The 18,579-nt window shown below is 45.6% G+C and overlaps 1 protein-coding gene across 1 annotated transcript in view; it reads right to left on the reverse strand.

Annotated features, from left to right (window-relative positions):
* Positions 1-275: 275 nt before the first annotated feature.
* DARS (aspartyl-tRNA synthetase) overlaps positions 276-18,579 on the reverse strand; it is a 76,352-nt gene continuing 58,048 nt past the window's right edge. The window contains exons 8-16 of the mRNA XM_015417113.1: positions 16,233-16,344; positions 15,094-15,228; positions 13,043-13,190; positions 10,703-10,849; positions 9,162-9,204; positions 8,747-8,827; positions 5,078-5,189; positions 2,044-2,115; positions 276-838 (exon numbers count right to left, since the gene is read on the reverse strand). Of these exons, the coding sequence (XP_015272599.1) occupies positions 747-838; positions 2,044-2,115; positions 5,078-5,189; positions 8,747-8,827; positions 9,162-9,204; positions 10,703-10,849; positions 13,043-13,190; positions 15,094-15,228; positions 16,233-16,344 (942 nt within the window). The 3' untranslated portion in view covers positions 276-746. The remainder of the gene's footprint in view (positions 839-2,043; positions 2,116-5,077; positions 5,190-8,746; positions 8,828-9,161; positions 9,205-10,702; positions 10,850-13,042; positions 13,191-15,093; positions 15,229-16,232; positions 16,345-18,579) is intronic.

Below are 18,579 nucleotides of genomic sequence, written 5' to 3' on the forward strand. Positions count from 1 at the left end.
TTAATGAACAACTTAAAAAGCACTGGACCAAGTACTGATCCCTGCGGTACCCCACTGCTTACCACCCTCCACTGAGAAAATTGCCCATTTATATTCACTCTCTGTATAAGCCACTTGGATACCTGTTGAGAAGAAAGGTGGGGTATGGTGTTTGCTATAAATCTGATTTTGGCTACAAGTTGCTGCTGCAGCCCAAGCTACCATTACATATTGTGGGCACACCTCTAGTTCCTGAATAAGACCAACACAGGGAATAAAAAAGGACACAGTATAGGTGGGAGCTTTATTGCAACCTGTGTTTACAGTTCAGTAAATTCAAACTTAGTCCATAATTTCTCAGCTGCTTCTCAAAATAACCCTTGTGCAATTTGCTACTTTTCCATGTCTTTTGCATGACTGTTAGGATCAAACTCTGACATCTATAGCGTTGTCGTCGTATGTTAAAAAAACAACACTCATCTTTTTTTTTTACACAACTAGGAATATTGTTAAAATTCAAGTGTTTAGAAACTTCCTAAAGTACAACATGATAATATTATTCTCAACTTCATCAAGTATGTTCTTATTAAAAAGATGACGTTGTCTACCATAGAGTCCAGGTTTGTTAAAATACTTGACTTTAAGATGTTAGTAATAAGTGAGTTGAACATTTGTCATTGTGGCACTTCAGTAGATTAGATAGCTTTCCACTAGGCTGGGTGTGAGGTCACTGAGAGCATGGACAAAGGCTGCAAACTCCAGACTTCTTAAGGCGTCAGACGTTTGGGATCGCGCGGGAACATGGAGGTTTGTCGGACATTGTGCAAGCCGAGATACAACATGGTTACTCTTTCCAATCCTGTAAAAATTAAACTCAATCAGCTAAAAGACTCAGTTGTGTGCACGTTTATACAGAGACACTCAGTAACTGAAGGGCCCACCACTAAAGCCGCAACAGAACTAAATCTAAAAATTAATTGAAACAAAGGTATTATTATCTCCTTGGATTCTGAACAAGGTCTGAAGAAGTAGAGCAGCACAGCGCTTTGCATGCGATCTGTGCCACACGACTCAAAAGACTGGCTTATTGAGCTTCCAGTTGGGTGTGCAAGTCATGGTTTTGTGGAAGACAGTCATGCTGATTCAGGGTCAATTAAGCAAGAGTCCTCGTCTCTTAAGGAAGGTCACTAGATCCACAACAGATAGACTTATGGCAAGTCTATGCAACTGCAAACTGCTCAGCTAAGAAGCCATTGTTATGGATTAGTACTACCGGCAGAAGTCTTCCACGATGTGTCATTTTTGTTCATGTTCATATTTAAAGCGCATGTATCTACAGTCACAATTTACACAGCATCCAAATTATTTTAATGAAGGAAAGTACAGGCCAAGCCAGATGTTATCTTGGCAAATGTATGGTCCCAGTGGCGGGATTGCCAAAGTAACATTGAATGTGGGGGGGAGATGGCGTATCTGGGTGCTTAACTGCTCCTACGAATGGCAATTCTTTGATGTAAGTTACCCCTCCCCACAGCCATTTCCCATTCTGCTGGGGTTCCACTGTTTTTGCAGACTGGGGTAAAACAAAAAATTAAAGTGGTCGGGATGTGGAAGCACTAATGGAAGAAAGGAGATCACCAACATTTCCCCAACATATCCTAACCTACAAAGGCCTCCCAAGCTCCCTATTGAAAGGATGAGGAGAAGACAGGGATGGGAACCTTGGCTTTCCTTTGTAACCTCTTCACCCTTCTTGTGGGGAAGCACACCTTAAGAATGTCATCATAACCCACCCCCCAAAAGCCCAACACTGAGTATAAAAACATTATAGGCTCCAGAATAAAGGTAGCAATAACTTCATCTCAAATAGAAAACGGCTTTGTTTTCTCAATAACTCCATATCCCACTGAGGGGAAGTGGAAAGCTAAGGAGCAGGCTTCTGCTTCCGACACAGTTTTCTTTGTAAGTCCTCAGAGATCACTAGCTTAGAATGCTGACCGTGCACATGCCCCTGTAAAACCCGTGCTCAAAAATGCTGCTGTCGTCATAATGCTGCTACGTTACCTATGCCGCCACCTGCGTGGGGAGGTGCACCGAAACGGAAGGAATCGATGTAAGACTTAATTTTCTCCAAATCTGAAAAGGAAATAATTTTAGTTTACTATGGGTCTAATTCTCACGAAACATGGTGTGTGTGTGTATAGAATCTTATACTGAGGAGAGAACCCAAATAATCCCAAAGCTAAAGCTGTTTCTAGTCACCTCCCTGGAAAGCTCAGCATCTGGCACTAGCAGTCCAATGCTACATGGGAAGAACAGCCTGTTACGGCTTTTGTAAAAGTTAACTGCAGCGTTGACATGGGGAATGCTTACTACTTCAAAGAACCTCCCCCCCCCCCAAGAATGAAAAGAACAGCAGGATACTCCTAGAAGGAGATGGGGGTAATCTTGCTCTTTTTCTCGTCTATGTAACAACAGGCTAGCTAATCTCCCTCCAAGGATAAACAGCTGCACATTTACCAAGCGGAAAAAAATTACTACCTGGAAAAGCCTGAAGGTATCCAAATCTGCCTTGTGCATCTCCTGCACATAAACCCATATGACTACATAACCCTATCAATCAGTCCTATTTATCTGAACTGCTTTTGATAGTCCCTCAAGGATCTGGATGGATGAAGCTGTACTATAATCAAAGCGGGCCTGACACATGGGCCCTGCGCAGAATGGAAACCTCCAACTCGAAGGAAATCCTCTGAAGGCAAATTGCTTCTGTGGCTGAAAGTCTGTTAAGGCTCTTGCTGGACAAAGAAGCAGCTGTTTGAGCAAAGCGGTTGCTTGCTTCCCTTCATTCTCGGCAGGTAGATCACTTTGCACGATCCGAGTCCCAGGAACAGTCTCTGCCCACTATTTATTTTTTTACCCCCACTTTAACAAACAAGCAAAATCAAACTCACCTGCAACATAAACAATGAAGCAACTGAAGTCAACAATACTTCAGTGTTTAAAATTAAAAAACAACAACAATCTAGGAAAGCATCACAACCCCCCCAGTAAACTAACAAGATAGTTATGCCTGTTCTAAATGGGTCACAGCAGTGTAGCTTTTCTTCGGGACAAATGAGACCACTACCAAAATAGCCCTCGTCCAGGTACTCAGAAGATGGAGGCATGCCATGAAAGGCCTCTTGTACTCATCTTAAATCTTTGGGGATGGAGAATGCATCTGTTTTGTGCTTACATTTTATATCATGCATGTGTATGCCTACGTAATGTATCGTGGCCATGGGGAGGCACATGCAGTGGCCTGCTATCCCAGATACAGCAGAGCAATTAGAAGCTCCCCCATTCTCCAGTTAAATAGTCTTTATTTTCTGTATTTTTATTTTGTTTTATTTGTTGCAAGCTACTTTGGGTTGCCACTTGGGAAGAAAAGCAGGATATAAGCAAGTAAGGGAAACAAAATGAGTATTTTCGGAACTGGGCAATGTTCCCCCTAAGCTGTCGACTGTTGCAAGCAAAAATTCTACCTTGTGAGCCAAAAAATCTATGCGCATAAAAGTTGTGAGTGAGCCTGATTTTTTTTTTTAAAAAAATTCAGTTTACAAACATACAAACATGAAGAAATGGAAAGAAAAAAGGAAAAGAAAGGAAGGGGGAAAAGAAAGGGAATAAAAAGAGAGAGGGAGGGAGGAAGGCAGGAAGGGAAAGGGGGAAAAGGAATAGAAAGGGGAAAAAATGAAAAGGGAAAAGGGAAAGAAATTGAAAGAAAGGGGAAAATGGAAAGAAGGAAATTCAAAGGAGAAAAAGAAAGGGAAAGAAAGCAACTAGACAAGGAGAGAGGAGGGAAGGAAGGAAAGAAGGGGGAGAGGTGGAAAGAAGGAAGAAAAAAGACAGCCTTTAGAGTTCTCAGTTTGGCTTCTCTCCTTCCAAGTGGGTCCACCCATCGGCTTTAAAGAGCTGGCATCCATTTCAGGGCACCATTTCGCTCCCCCCTACTTCTGACCCTTTAAAGCTAGCAGCATAATGGGTCTACCTGTCAGCTACTTGCTTTAAAGGGCGGTCAGCCATTTCAGGGCTCCTTTTTGCTCCCCCTGCTTCCAAGTTAGCTGTTCCTTTTAAAGGGTTGGCAGCTCCTCCCCCCTTCCTCCTCGGCCCATGGGGGGAGCGGAGGCTTGGTTTTGTGCCTCTTCCTCCCTGGGCGATAGAGGGAGAGCGGAGGGTGGGGCCTGCCCATGAGGGCACCTGCGCTGAGCTAATGAGCTCTGCACTGGGGGGGAAACCAGCATAGGCTGGTGCATGTTAGTGGGAACCCTGGAACTGGGTTGTGCAAATTAGGCTTTGAAGTCAAGACCACATCTAAATTGTACTCCTTCCTCCTGGGGTAAGACTCGGGGGAATTGATGGATTGGACCAATATCAGGACTTGGTACTTCTCAACAAGAGCACACCTGCTAATCCTTTTCCTTCAGCAGCAAAGAACCTGCAAAATGGGGGAAGGCTATTTCTGCCTATCAAAGCTCTAGCTTTGTTACATTCCATACTGGATAAAGGGCCTGGTTAAGCAGGCACTAGGTACACAAAAAGATCTCCCCGACCCAAAAAGAAAACAAAAACCCAACCAACATAAGAATGATTACTAAACTAAAAACTGAGGTCTAATAAGTCTTTGCAAGTAATAGTCTTCGCTGTTATATTGCCCTTTAGAATAATCAGATGGCTTAATGTGCATTATGTTGAGATAGTCCTAACAACCCCAATAAGTAAGGTCAGAAATCAGTGTGGATGGGAAGCTGAAGCTGGAGAGTTTACGGGCAAGAGAAAGTTCAAGCCTGGAACTTATTTGCACCTTAATCATTTAGCGGCCACACGACACCAGGTATTCTCACCTGCACACTAAAAAATTTGCATACACAATGGTTTCAACATTCTGCTTAACATCAGAACATTCCAAGTGTCCACAAGTGCACGTGCAAAGTCAAGACGTCAGTTACCTCCTTCAACCCCACTACTGCCATGTGCACTGACTCTGCAGTATGAAATCTGACTGACACCCTCGTGCCATGTAAAGGTAAATACACAGAACTAAATAAGGCAGTACCAATGCCATGATGCAGGGCCCTCTCGGTCAGCAGCTGCGGATCATGAACTCGCTGAGCTCCGGACAAGATCTCTTCTCCTCTCATGAACATGTCGTAAGAATTGGAGATTTTCTGAAGAGAGAAGTTTATTTACTTATTTACTTGAAATGTTTATTAGTTGCCTTTTTACCTTATGGGAACTCACGGCATCTTACAATGTAAACAATAACACAATACAAAAAACACAGGACTTAAAATTCAACTATTTAAAACTGCAGGTAGGCAGAAGAACTAATCAAATGCTGCCATGAATCTCACAGTCTTCAGCCGCCTCCTAAAGGTCAAGAGCGAGGGTGCCGGGTGTGCCTCCCGGGGGAGGCCGTTCCATAGCCATGGGGCTGGCAGTGAAGAGGCCCCCTCTCTTGTACCCGCTAGATGAGCTGCTTTGGTCTGTGGGATGTTCAAGAGGGCATCTCCAGGGGATCTTGCTTCCAGGCAGGAAGTGGTATCTTAGTAGCTGGCAACTGGGAAGTAACTGGATGGCTGCTTGGCAGGTCACGTGTGCCAACAAGACCACAGAGCACAGCTCTTTTTTTTTTTTAAAGCATCACTCAGAGACTTCACATAACATTCTGCCACCTTAAATGAATTTTAATCTGAATATAACAGAAAACTTAATTCCGTGTGCCATTTCTGGACAGGAGATTACAGCAGTGACCTTAGAACGTCAGATACAATCGTACTGTTTTTTAAAGCATAGCTTCTCTTATTTCTCATGAGAGCAGAAAAGGCTGAAATGTTTTCAGCATAATCATTATTTTTTCTCCTATGGCAGGAATCTTTTAATATTGTGGACAGCGTTGCCTGGCATTCCCAAGCACTTTGTGGGGAAGAGCAAGGAACAGACATGATGTTGCTCTACATGTTGATGTTGCGTCCGGACAAAAGCCTTTCTGTAGAAACTCGGTAGGGTTACCATATGGTATTTGGAGCATCACATGACATGCTGATGACACATCCGGGTTTTTGCCTGGATGCAGCACTGACACATAGAACATCTTCCGTGTCCGTTCCTTACCCTGCCCCCGCTGCCTGGCATCCCTACTTGCAGAAAAAGGTAAAGGTAAAGGTTCCCTTGCTCGAAAGCCAGTCGAATCCGACTCTAGGGTTGCGGTGCTCATCTCCGTTTCAAAGCCGAAGAACCAGCGCTGTCCGAAGTCATTTCCATGGTCATGTGGCCGGCACGACTAAACACCAAGGCGCACGGAACGCTGTTCCCTTCCCACCGAAGTGGTACCTGTTTATCTACTTGCAATTTCTTGCTTTCGAACTGCTTGGTTGGCAGGAGCTGGAACTAGAGACGGGAGCTCACTCCGTCATGCGGCACACTCGGGTCTCGAACTGCTGAACTACTGACCTTCCACAGCCTGCAGTTCAGCGTCTTAACCACTTCAGCCACCGCAGTACAATTCATAATTTTAACTAACCTCTACCCCCCCGACACACACACACTCACTGTTCTCCCTCTGGCCCCAGAGGCCCAGTAGTGGGAGAATGCCCATGTGAAGTGGCCAGCTAACATCCCTAATTGTGAGGGACATTTTTCTCCCCCTCATAACACCAAGAATTCTGTTCCCTCGGTGAAGTTTATTTGCAGGAGGTTCAGGACCAAAATACTTCACACAACGCACAATTAAAACACGGAAGATGTGATGCAAGCTTAGATGGCTGTTAAAAACGGATTTGACAAAATGCAAAGCACGGCTCCATCCGTAGCTGTTTAACCACAATAGCTAACTGAAATCTCTGTTCTCTGAGGATGATGTCTATCTCCTTCACACCCAGACCGATTTCACACAAGAGCTGCGCCGTGTTCGCGCCTCCCTTTGCCCCGCTTCCATTGGTCAATTTCCCACTCGAAGCCACACGGCCGCATTTTGACCTACGGCTCAGCTTCGCTCGATTTTCCCTGTGGTTCCGTGATCCTGGTTTTTTTGGGATCACGAAACCATGGGGAAAATCGGGCGAAGCTGCGGGTCAAAATGCGGCCACGCGGCTTCGAGTGGGAAATTGACCAATAGAAGCGGGGCAAAGGGAGGTGCGACCGCGGCGCCGCTCTTGTGTGAAAATCGGTCCCTGAGTTTTGAACTTCCAGAGGCAGTGGCTTGCTGCCTTTGGAAACAGGATGCAAGACTAGAAAGGCTCACTCTGAAAATCAAGGTGACCTCCGAAGCCTTCAGCCCAGTCTGTCCTCCCTTCCCTACTGGAGCTAAGGCTGCAGTCACACATGCAAAATAATCCACTTTCAATCCACTTCCACTGCGCTTTCCAACTGGTTTTTTACTGTGTGGACTGGCAAAATCCAGTTGGAAAGTGGACTGAAAGTGAACTATTTAGTGTGTGTGACGGCAGCCTCAGCCTGTGCATGTGTAACTAAAAGATACACATTCTTGCTTACATGCTCCAGGCTCCTCCCCCACCTTGTTGTCTTTGGTGTGGCCAATTCTACATTGTGAGACGGACCTGCCGACTTGTACTCAGAATAGTACACTGAAGGGGCTATGTGAATAATAAGAACTGCTTTGGTGGATCAGAGCAGCATTATCCAGATGATCGCTTTAAACAGCTCTCACTGTATGCCAGGTGCAGAAGTGTGTAGATAAAGTGGAGACAGTTCAAGAGACTAGCGGGCTCTTAATGTTTATTCACTCTTCTACGGGGAAATTTTTCGTCACCGGAACGAATCTATTTACTTTTCGTTCATTAGCTGCCTTTCCAAACTGGCTCCATTTGGAATGCACTCAAATTAAGCACATAAAACGCTGAAGATAAGAATGAACCTAACAGCTACAACATTTAAGACATCTATAAACGGGAGCAGCAAAATCATATAATATAGTAATATTCAAACAAGCCCAGTGCACCCTTTTCTACCCATCTCATTTATCTGATACTTCACAATGGGCACAGAGGGGTTTTTTGCTGTTTGCCAGCTAGGGAATGACAGCACAGGGTAATGCCACAGGGCAGTGCATATTCCTCCCCCCCCCCCCCCCCCCCCCAACCTCATCTAGAAAGCATCTTGAGACCCACAGCTGTGTTATGCAGGAGATGTAGAGAAGCACGGACAACAAGAGTGCTGCTCTTGCACTAGTGCTTGGGATGTCGATGGCTCTTAAGAGTGGGATGGGTCCAAGGCACTCAGTGGACCTATACTGATGGAACAGAACTTCACTGTAGTGGGTCAGTCTGGAGTGGGGAGATGCCTCCATGAGGGGGTGGAAATGCCCTACATTGGCGGAAAACAAGGTTTGGATCCAAACCACTGTCATGAGAAAACCAGTTCTACTAGCATTGGAACCTGAATATTTGATCTTATGAAGCTGTTCTTCAGAACAACAATGCACAGAATCAGGTCACAATACTTTCGCATAACCCAAGTGAGTCCCAAATCTGCCCTACGCAAAACTGACTACATTAAGCAAGTATGCTGCAAGATAGCATCACAAAGAGGGAAAACCCAGTTTACCAGAATACACAACACCTACTCAGCAACTAGAAGGGACCAGCTACAGTTTTATGAGGAACTTGTGGCACAAAATCAGTTCCAGGGATGTAGAAATGATCTGCAATGCTCAGTAGCATTTCACTTTTAAAAAACTTTGCCGGTCACATAAAGCTTTACTTGCCGGATTTGTTGGATCTGGCATTGTATAGAAAGGTCTTACAGCCAGGGGATATTTGTCCAGAATATAGAAGTCTGTGTCATACTGCAAAAGAGCAGAAGTAAAATCAGTGCAAGGCAATTGAAAAGGAAACACACATTTTTACATGATACAATTCAGTAGGGCTGATACTCATTTTTATACAAAACTTCAAGCACAGGAAGCTTCAAGACCGGTGGCTGTCAATCCACTACATTCCAAACTTTCTAAGACAACAACATATTAGAGCAAATAAAAGTAGAACGATGTTCTATATGAATGCCATCCTACAAAGATACTCTGATGTTCTCTGTGACCAACCTACTTACTCAAAGAGTGTTTAGTACAAAAGGTATGTTGCTGCTATTTCAAGGAGTGAAACTGCAAGGGGAGGGATTACCTTTTCCTTGACCAGACGGCCCAAGAGCTTTTCACTTGGCGTACTAAAGAGAAAAAAGAAGAAAGGATTGGGGAACGTCTATCGTGCATGCCTCAGAAGTGACAAGAGCTTAAACTGCCCCCTCTAAATTTTAAAGCCTTACAAAGGAGGCTGGCACTCACGCCATGTTTCCCAGGGGTTGGAAGGAGAAAGGAGTGAGTTTTCCCTAGACTTATCCCATTCTCCAGTGTTGATCTGTGACCTTGGACATGCTACGAAGCTTGGCTGCAATCCGTCATACACTTGAAAATGCCACAGAAATGTAAATGCCAGGGTTTCAGTTTGGTGATGCTGTTCTACCGTAAGAGTCAGTGCTGTAGGGTTTCCTTTGGGAAACAAGAAGACATAACCTGCCGCACATTTACAGGGAGTCGGGCCCAAGTCAAGCTTGCTTCTGACACTGCAATCCTAGGTAGACTTAACATGAAACTGAAACCCAGTGACTTCATGGGGCACATTTTCAAACTAAACAAGCACATAAATGGTCTGTTTCACAATCCCACCCCACTAGCAAGCAGCAGGGGTCATTTCGTAGAAAAATAGCTAGGGGAACTCATTAGCATAACTGACATCAGGGGCCCGGCGGTGGACCTGCAAGGCCAGCGGGAGTGTGAGGAAGCCCCGCCAAGGCCCTCCCTGGCCCCAGGCAGGCAGGGGTGGGGAGAGGCGGGGAGGAAGCAACTTACCCTCCCTCTTCTCCTGCCTCCTCCTGGCTGAATGAGGGCCGGAAGCGGGGCGGCCGGAAGCTGGGGGCGGGGCTTCGTTATGTGCCCCGCCCCCTGCACCTCACCCGGGGGAACTGCGTTCCCCTGTTCCCCCCCGAAATGACCTCTGGCAAGCAGAATGGTCAGATTTCTTAATCTTATGTAGAGGAAAAAATTACTCAGTAGGCTCTCAAGCACCTGTTGGTTACCTGGAGGGGTCAAAACATTCGGTCAGTCAGTTAAACCAAATCACTGATTTGTTTAATGTTCCCAGAATGCACTTTGATATTCCAGAGTGAACGAAAGGATTTTATTTAGTCTTTCACTAGATGGCATCTGACTGACAGCAAGAGAAGTCACACTTTTGTTTGTTGCTCAGTGGGTGAGATTCACCCCCATTGCTTTCAGGAGCATTAAAGGGGGAAAGGGTCTGTAGAACAAACACTGGTTTCATAATGTACTGAAGGCTCAGCCACACCCACCGCTACCAAGTCTATATTCCCCATGCCTAGGAGTTAGACTCTGTCTCAGGGCTCTCTCTATAGATGTTCTGTATGGTTTTCCCTTGCGATGACTGCGAGAGGTTTTTTTTAGACATTGCATTCTCTCTATGAGGAAATTTATTTCACAGTACTGAAATGCTCCTTCATTCTGTCTGTGTATCAATCTACAGCACTTCCTAAAGACAAGTTTGAGATTTACATGAGAGTCTGGCAATGCATGAGTTCATTTTCAAGAGATACAGTCTAAATGAAGTTGAGAAGGTGTTTCACCTGCATTGTACTAATAAGGCCATACCTGAGGTCCTCTTCCTCGCCCATCTCTACTCCAGCTTCCCGAAGCATGGCCAGGGCTTCCTGGTACTCCAGCCTCAGAGTTGGCTCCAAGAACTTGAATGGCTCACATGGAAACTGTTTATTCACTGTCTGAATTTCAGTTTGGAACCTGTACATGGAGAAGAACCATTTTCTACATATCGAGGAGAGAATGAGAAAAAAGCAATACCATCCTTCACCACTAGAGTTCACTCTAGCATCATGCAAAAGCTGACTCGTTTTCTGACTTTCCTATCAAGAGGGAATGCTTTTAACTTTTTTTTTTTGCACCAGGCATGTTAAAAAAATGCATTACTGCTTTTCTCATATAATGATTGAAGGATGTTGTCGGTGTCCATTAAATCTGAAAAACAATCCTGCAAGGAAAGAATAAGAAGTGCTATGCAATGCTCCCTCTAAGCTCTGGAGTCTTGTAAAAATTCTACTTTGTGAGCTACTGGCATTAAAGTTGTGAGCGAGCGATTTGGCTACTGCATAAATTCGTTTGCTCTGGAGCCATCCTTCCTGAGCTAGAACAAAAATGTGTGAGCTGGAGGCTAAAAAAAACTGAGCTAGCTCACACTAACTCAGCTTAGAAAGAACATTGGTGCAATGCTGTATCAGACCAAAGGTCCATCTAACCCAGTACTCTATATCCAACAGTCGCTAGTCTGATACCCAAGAGAAGCTCACAAATGAGACACACAGACAGCTATGCTCAATTCTTTACTTTGAGATATGACACCTGGGAACAGAGAAGTTCCCTCCTAAGCCACCATGGCTATGAGCCATTAACAACTTATCCAACACTGCCTCCAGCCCTAATGCTATGGTAGTAGTCATCAGAAATACTGGCAATGAACTTCACTGGCTAACACATATCCAGGGCTGGCTCCAGATTTTTTTGTACACTAGGCGAGGCTACCTTCCTCCCCCCCCGTGTGTTCACCAATTTTCTGGCGCCCCCCCCCCTGGAGTGCCCCCTGCTCCAGCACGACAGCCCCAAGGAAGAAGAAGAGGGAAGAAGGGAACACGGGCGCTGCCGGGGGTGGCCTCAGCCCGGCTGCTTGCTCGCTTTCCTCCCGGGAAGGGCACCCCTCCTGAACCCCCCTTCCCATGTCAGGGTCGGCTGTCGCAGTTGACCAGGATGATGGCCAGCATGTAGTCCTTGCCCAGCACGGCCTCTGCGGGTGGGCGCGCAGCAGCGAGCGAGTGCCGCAGCAGGGAGGCTCTGCTGCCTGAGGCTGGTGCCGGAGTGCAGGGCAGAGCCGCGCGGGAAGGAGGGCGGAGCCTGGCAGGGGGCCCGCTGGAGGCCGGAGAAGCATGGAATCCACGGAGGAGTGCGCCTGGAAGCTGGTCTCCGCCACAGCTGTGCGGGGTCGCAGCAGTATCGCCTCAGCCTACCCTGTTTATGCGAGAGAGGGGAGGGGTGGCAGGACAGTGGCCACGGGGCACACCCTCTTAGGAGGCTGCTCTAGGTCGCTGCCTAAAAATTCTCTATGACGGGCCAGCCCTGCACATATCCCTCTTCTACTGTCAGTAAATAACCCAGTAGGGATGGGCACAGACCTCATGAGGGATCGCTGAAATGCCTTGCAAAATCCATTTAAAAGGAACATTCCCTTTAAATGGCTTCTGCAAGTGGGTGCCACGTGCCAGTGAAGTCCAAATGGCAAGTTCACCCAGAAGTGGTGCACTCGTTGCTTGGACTTCATTCATGTGTGGCGCCTGCTTGCAAAAGCCATTTAAAGGGAATGTTCCCTTTAAATGGCTTTTGCAAGCTCTCCCCTCCCCCCATTCTGCGGGCCCCGGGGAGCCATCACCAGCAGGAAGGTGGGAAGGAAGATCTCAGATCTTTCCCCAAACCCCATGAACCGGTTGGTTAACCTGGAAGGTTCGTGAGACCCCACAAACCTCCATTTTCCTGGTTCGTGCCCATTCCTATTAGTCAGAGGTCTATAGTTCTTAAGTAGAGAATTTGTCATTCTTTCCAGCACACTATGATACCTGGACCTTGCTGATTAATAGTAGTCAGGTATTTAGTCATTTCCACAAGATGCAGAAAGTTGAAGTCTGCTATGCACACAGTCCAAGGCATCCCTCACACATTAGCAGTCAACAGTCTAGCAGATGGCAAGCCTGTCATAAAATGCAAAGCTTTGGGACTTCCCCAGTCCACTTGCGCACGAAGGATTTCAAGCACTGGTCAGAAACTGGATCTGGGCTTTCCAAAGCATAAACTTTATTTCCTGAATAAACAGTTTACAGTACTCTCACATCCCTTTACGTTTACAGTAACAAGAAAACAAAAATCCCCCTTTACCTCTCTTGGAGTCCTTTGAATATCTGCACCATTGTGTCTGCAATCTCTTCCACCACTTCATGATAATGGTAGTTAAATGCCATTTCAATATCCAGACCGACAAACTCTGTCAGGTGTCTATGAGTATTTGAGTCTTCTGCTCTGAATACTAGAAAATAAGAATGCAACACATCTTAAAGGAGTCTAGCCATGCAATAAAAAGGGGGGGGGGACTCCGTAGCATCCGAGTGCGGCACTGTTGTGATTGGGCACGACAGCAGCTCTTACTTGAAGCAGGCCTCCTAAGCTCACACTCAAAAAGAGCTGTTTTCAAGCACTGTGAAGGATAATATGGTACAAACAATTCCTTCCTAGACTTTCAAGCTCATCTTTCCTTATTAAAGTTGTTCTACCAGTTATAAAACGGAAACTTGACTACCACCCTCATGAACCCATGAAGCTGCCATGGGTCCATCAAAGTCAGTATTGTCTACTCAGACTGGCAGCTGCTCTCCGGGGTCTCAAGTAGAGGTCCTTCACATCACCGCCAGTTTGGTGTAGTGTTTAGGAGCGCGGACTCTAATCTGGGAGAACCGGGTTTGATTCCCCACTCCTCCACATGCAGCTGCTGGTGTGACTTGGGTCAGTTACAAGTTCTCTCAGAGCTGTTCTCTCAAGGGCAGTTCTCAAGAGAGCTCTCTCAGCCCCGCCTACCTCACAGGGTGTCTTGTGGGGAGGGGAAGGGAATGGGATTGTAAGCCTCTCTGAGACTCCTTTGGGTAGTGAAGGGCAGGGTACAAATCCAATCTCTTCTCCTCTTTTTCTTCTCCTATCTGATCATTACTGGGGATGCCGGGGATTGAACCTGGGACCTTCTGCATGCCAAACAGATGCCCTACCACTGAGCCACAGCGCCTCCTCCCTCGGAAGTAAATTTTAAAAATCATGGCAAGTTAAAATGCTGACAGAAACAAGAGACAAAAGGCCAGATGTTATACAGATGTTATACAGAAAACCAGATGTTATACAGAAGTCAAGCAGCAGCCCCACAGACTTCCAACGGAACACTGGTGATACTTCTCCGCAGCAGCTGGTGTTGGATATGCATCAAGGCTTTAGTGTTTGCAACTTTCTATACTCTGGGCTTGTGCACTATGCAAGGGGTTCATGGCAGTGCAGCAGTGGCCTGACAGTGGTATGGAGGCATGGGACTCGAGTCACTGGTGCGCATGGGCTGCAGGGACCAGTTCCACCAAACAGCTCTGCAACCACAAGTCAAAGCATTAAGCCGACAAGAGGACGTGAAGCTGCCTCCAATAGTCTATGTCTCTTGCAAACAGCTCTAGTTCGTGTAGCCCAGAGTGGCACCACGGAGGAGGGCCACAGCCCCCCCCCCATGGTCCTTTATGAGCCAGGGGATTCCATGTTGGTGCCGTGTGCACAATTTCTCTCCCTTGATAAAAAGGAGCCCAGATGGGTGTGTGTGTGACGCGGCTCCTATATCCAGTCACGATGTGTGAGAGAAGCGTGCGTGTTCTTCTACTGTGTGAAGAGCTGCACGGCCCGGGATACCTTACTGTTCAAGAGCTTCTGTGTGGTTGGGGAGAGAGCAGAAAAGCATGCAACACTTCTACTGCTAACAATTGAATCAATACATTGTGAAAATCAGAACGTAAAAATGTGTTGCATAGTGTGCATTGATTTCCAGCTATATTAATAAACCCCCTGGCATTTAGTAGGTCCACTTTAGAAGGCCTGCAGTAAGGTCCTTGGCATACCAAGCGCTCCAGAGGCAAGCTGCTGTGTGATACTGCAGTGGCCACTAGAGGCCAGCATTGGTCTGCTCCTGGGTCTGATTCCAGCTGAATATATTTGTTCCACCTGCAAGCTCTGTTAAAGGGGCCATATGGATTAGCAGCCATTGTGTCAAACTTCTGTTGGGCTTGCAGATTCGGAGGGAGAAGGACTTGCAAGCCTCACTACCTGCGCAACTCCAACACTGAGCTCATCCTCCCTCTAGAGTCACGGCTGCTGCATTTGTAACTGAGGCAAAACAAACCAGTCACCCTTACCGGGCCCAATGCAGAAAACCTTGTCGAAGTCAGCACAAATACACATCTGCTTGTAAAGCTGTGGGGACTGAGCCAGGTAGGCACTGCTTTTGAAGTAGGAGACAGTAAATACGTTGGCACCACCTTCACTGGCAGCTGAAAAGCAAAGGGTACAAGACATTACTCATCAAGGGATGGGAAACTTCGCAGGCAAGCTCTGAGTGGGGTACTGAACACCCAGCTCTCTCTAAATGAATAATTTCTCATTTTGGTTGGTCCCGTTACATGGATATTGTTCTTGTTTTTAAAGGAAACCACATGCTCCCCCAGTTTTGCTTTGATTCCTTGAATTTTACATGCAACCATGATTCAGCTTTTCTTTACAGCTTTCAGACATGAAAACTTAACTCTTAACATGCAGCCTCTCTCTAGAAGGTCAAACAATGATTATTAAGTTGACTTATATGGTCCAGTTTAAGGGATACTAGATTAATGGGCTAGCCTCTCACACAAACCTGCAAAGAACACATTCCATCTCCAAGGGGTTTTTTTTGGTGGTGTCCAACCCCCCCCCCCCCCCCCCCACCACAAAAACTCTCTCTCCATGGACAGCCCTAACACCAGTTCAAGAAAAGACAGCAGGCAGGTGGTGCCTTGTGAGGGGAGGAAATGGCAGCAAGCATGCGGATATCACAATCCACATTTCTACGGTTTCTGTCCCTTCCCAGACATTTTGGCTTTGAATAGCTGTGAGGCACCGACAAGGGTCACGTGGACAGCTGGTGGAGGAGTGGCAGGCTTACTAATGGCCCTCGGCAGGCTCAGCTTAGTCAATGGGTTCTTTACCTGCCATGATACAAAATGATTTGTTTCTTTATCCAGTGGATTAACTTTTTACTGTGGATCTTTGGTTTAAAAGCTGAAAAACTGACAGCGCAAAAAACCGTAATAAGACTGAAGGTGGACAGAGCTTGTACACACAGAATATTTTACAGAAGTTAGCCTGCAGCACTTCTTAAGCGGCTTTTGTTTCAAAGGACAGCTTTCATGAGTGGTTAATTACTTTTTTTAAAAAAATCAATTAATGCTTTCTGGCATGGTAACACGTTCAGCCCACTTTGTCATCCTCTGCAATTCATTGTAAAGAAGGAGGCTCTTACCTGAAATAATTTTTGGAGTCTGAATTTCCACAAACCCCTTGCCAATGAGTGTCTCTCGAAAAAGCTGACAAATGCCAGACTGGAGGTGAAAGACAGCTTGGCTTGTGGAGGTCTGCAAAGTGAGGAAATTAAGTTACGAATCTTAATGCGATTTCACTTGCTGGACTCTGTTTGCTTTCATCAGGACAATCAAAATCATTAAGCTGTTCTCTCAAGGATGCTTTAAGCCCCAAGAACCCACCAAGAAAAGCCTTCGAATGTGGTTTACCTAGGATAGCAACCAAAAGAGGAACAGCTGAAGACCTGTATTTACAGTAGAAACAAAGGTGAAACTCTTTCCACAGTAATAAGATTTAACTACAGTGTTTAGATCTATTTTAAGATACAGGAATCTTCTCCAGAATGACATTTGCAGCATTCTGCCAGTTACAAGCTGCATCTGCTCTAAATTTTTCACTGTACTGAGCTAAAAGAAGAGACATACAGATATAAACAGTATGCCTAACATGAAAGCACTGATTTAAATTACACTAAAATACATCCAAAAGGACTATAAAGTCACCCAATCCTACCTACAAAACAAATTAGATATGGCAGACGCTTAGGCATGGCAGAAGGCACTAACACCACCACTGCCCATGTTGTTGTTGTTCAGTCGCACAGCCGAGTCCGACTCTTCGCGACCCCATGGACCAGATCCCGCCAGGCCCTCCTGTCTTCCGCCGTCCTCTGAAGTGTGCTCAATTTCATGTTCGTTGCATCTATGACACTGTCTAACCATCTCAACCTTTGCCGTCCCCGTCTTCTTTGACCTTCAGTCTTTCCCAGCATCAGGGTCTTCTCCAGTGAGTGCTCCCTTCTCATTTGGTGGCCAACGTATTTGAGCTTCAGTTTCATTATCTGGCCTTCCAGGGAACAGTCAGGGTTGATTTATTTTAGGATTGACTGATTTGTTCTTCTTGCAGTCCAAGGGACTCTCAAGAGTACCACTGCCCATACCTTCTGCTAATTTTCTCCAACAAATGTTTTCTTGAAATAAAGGACAAGCTTGATACTCTTTAAAGGTCACAGGGTTGCTTATTTGTGGAATGGTTAAGGTATGTATACAGTAAATGTACTTTACAGTTTTGAGGGTTAGTGTGAACAAAAACAAAGTGCTTCTGAAAAGTGTGTTGAGAACATCAAATCCCACAAACGCTTGAGTGGGCAACGCTCTGAGATCTTACAGCTTTACAATTCTGTAGTTGTAACGGGTTGTCTTCTTGAAATTATTTTGAAGGATGTGCGTCATAGCACTCCGTTTTTCCTCCAAAGGCGCCTGAGGTGATGTGTGGTTTTTCGCATGATGTGCCAGCAAGCCACAGATGCACATAAGCCAGTACAAATGAGAGAACCATCCTTTGAGAACACCAAACAAAAACAACCATTTGACACACAGTAGACGATGCTACTTAAACGAAGACTCATCGTCACTGGGAAGTCTGTTTTAATCAAAGAGCAAGAGAGAAAGGCGGCTGAGGCAATCTTGTGTGGCTTTTTGACCAACGGATATCTTGACCACAACCACCCTGGGTTTCTCAAGACATAAAACTTAAAGCAGCCCTCTGTTATATTTCTACCTGTTTGAGGGAAATGAAGGCTAGATTGCGCTGCAAGGACATCTCCAGGGCAACTGTGGCAAGTACACACGACCGCAGCATGTGACATATCTATTACAAGGGCAACCAATGTTTCCACATACTCACAAAAGAGAAATATAGATTAGAATAGCTGATTACCTACAGCCTGGTATTTCTCATGAAATGGCCTCAATGTGTTCTACACTTGAACAACAAATATTTCCATCTCTGAACCTTACACAGAACTTGGATTTCAGGGTTTTATGACACCCTGAATATGTTTGGTTACTTAGCCAGTAGCTGTCAGGTATATATATTGTATGCAACAACAGCACACAAAAAGGTTACAACGAAAAGACATCACAATGATTGCCTCTTTCAAAATCTTCATAAAACAGACTGATCTTCAACAGATTTCCCCCTACTTATTTGTTTTCTAAAAGTTTTATCCTACACTCCCAGCTAAAAGCTCCTGAGGCAGTTCACAGGGATTAAAACAACAGTGTGGGGACACACACACACAAACAAAACTAGCAGGATAAAAAGCAGCTGCATAAAACTAAACCATTGAATCTATTACTTCAAACTACACACCAATATTTTCTACTTCATCCGAGTCTAAACTGCAGAGGCCAGGCACAGTGGCCTAAGCCGATGAAAATCCACCATTTTCTCCTCTGGAAAGTCTCTTGTATTTCACAAGTTCCTTATCAACAACTAGTCATCGT

This window comes from Gekko japonicus, unplaced genomic scaffold (genome assembly GCF_001447785.1).
Source record: "Gekko japonicus isolate JY-2015 unplaced genomic scaffold, Gekko_japonicus_V1.1 scaffold883, whole genome shotgun sequence".
Taxonomy (NCBI): Eukaryota; Metazoa; Chordata; class Lepidosauria; order Squamata; family Gekkonidae; genus Gekko; species Gekko japonicus.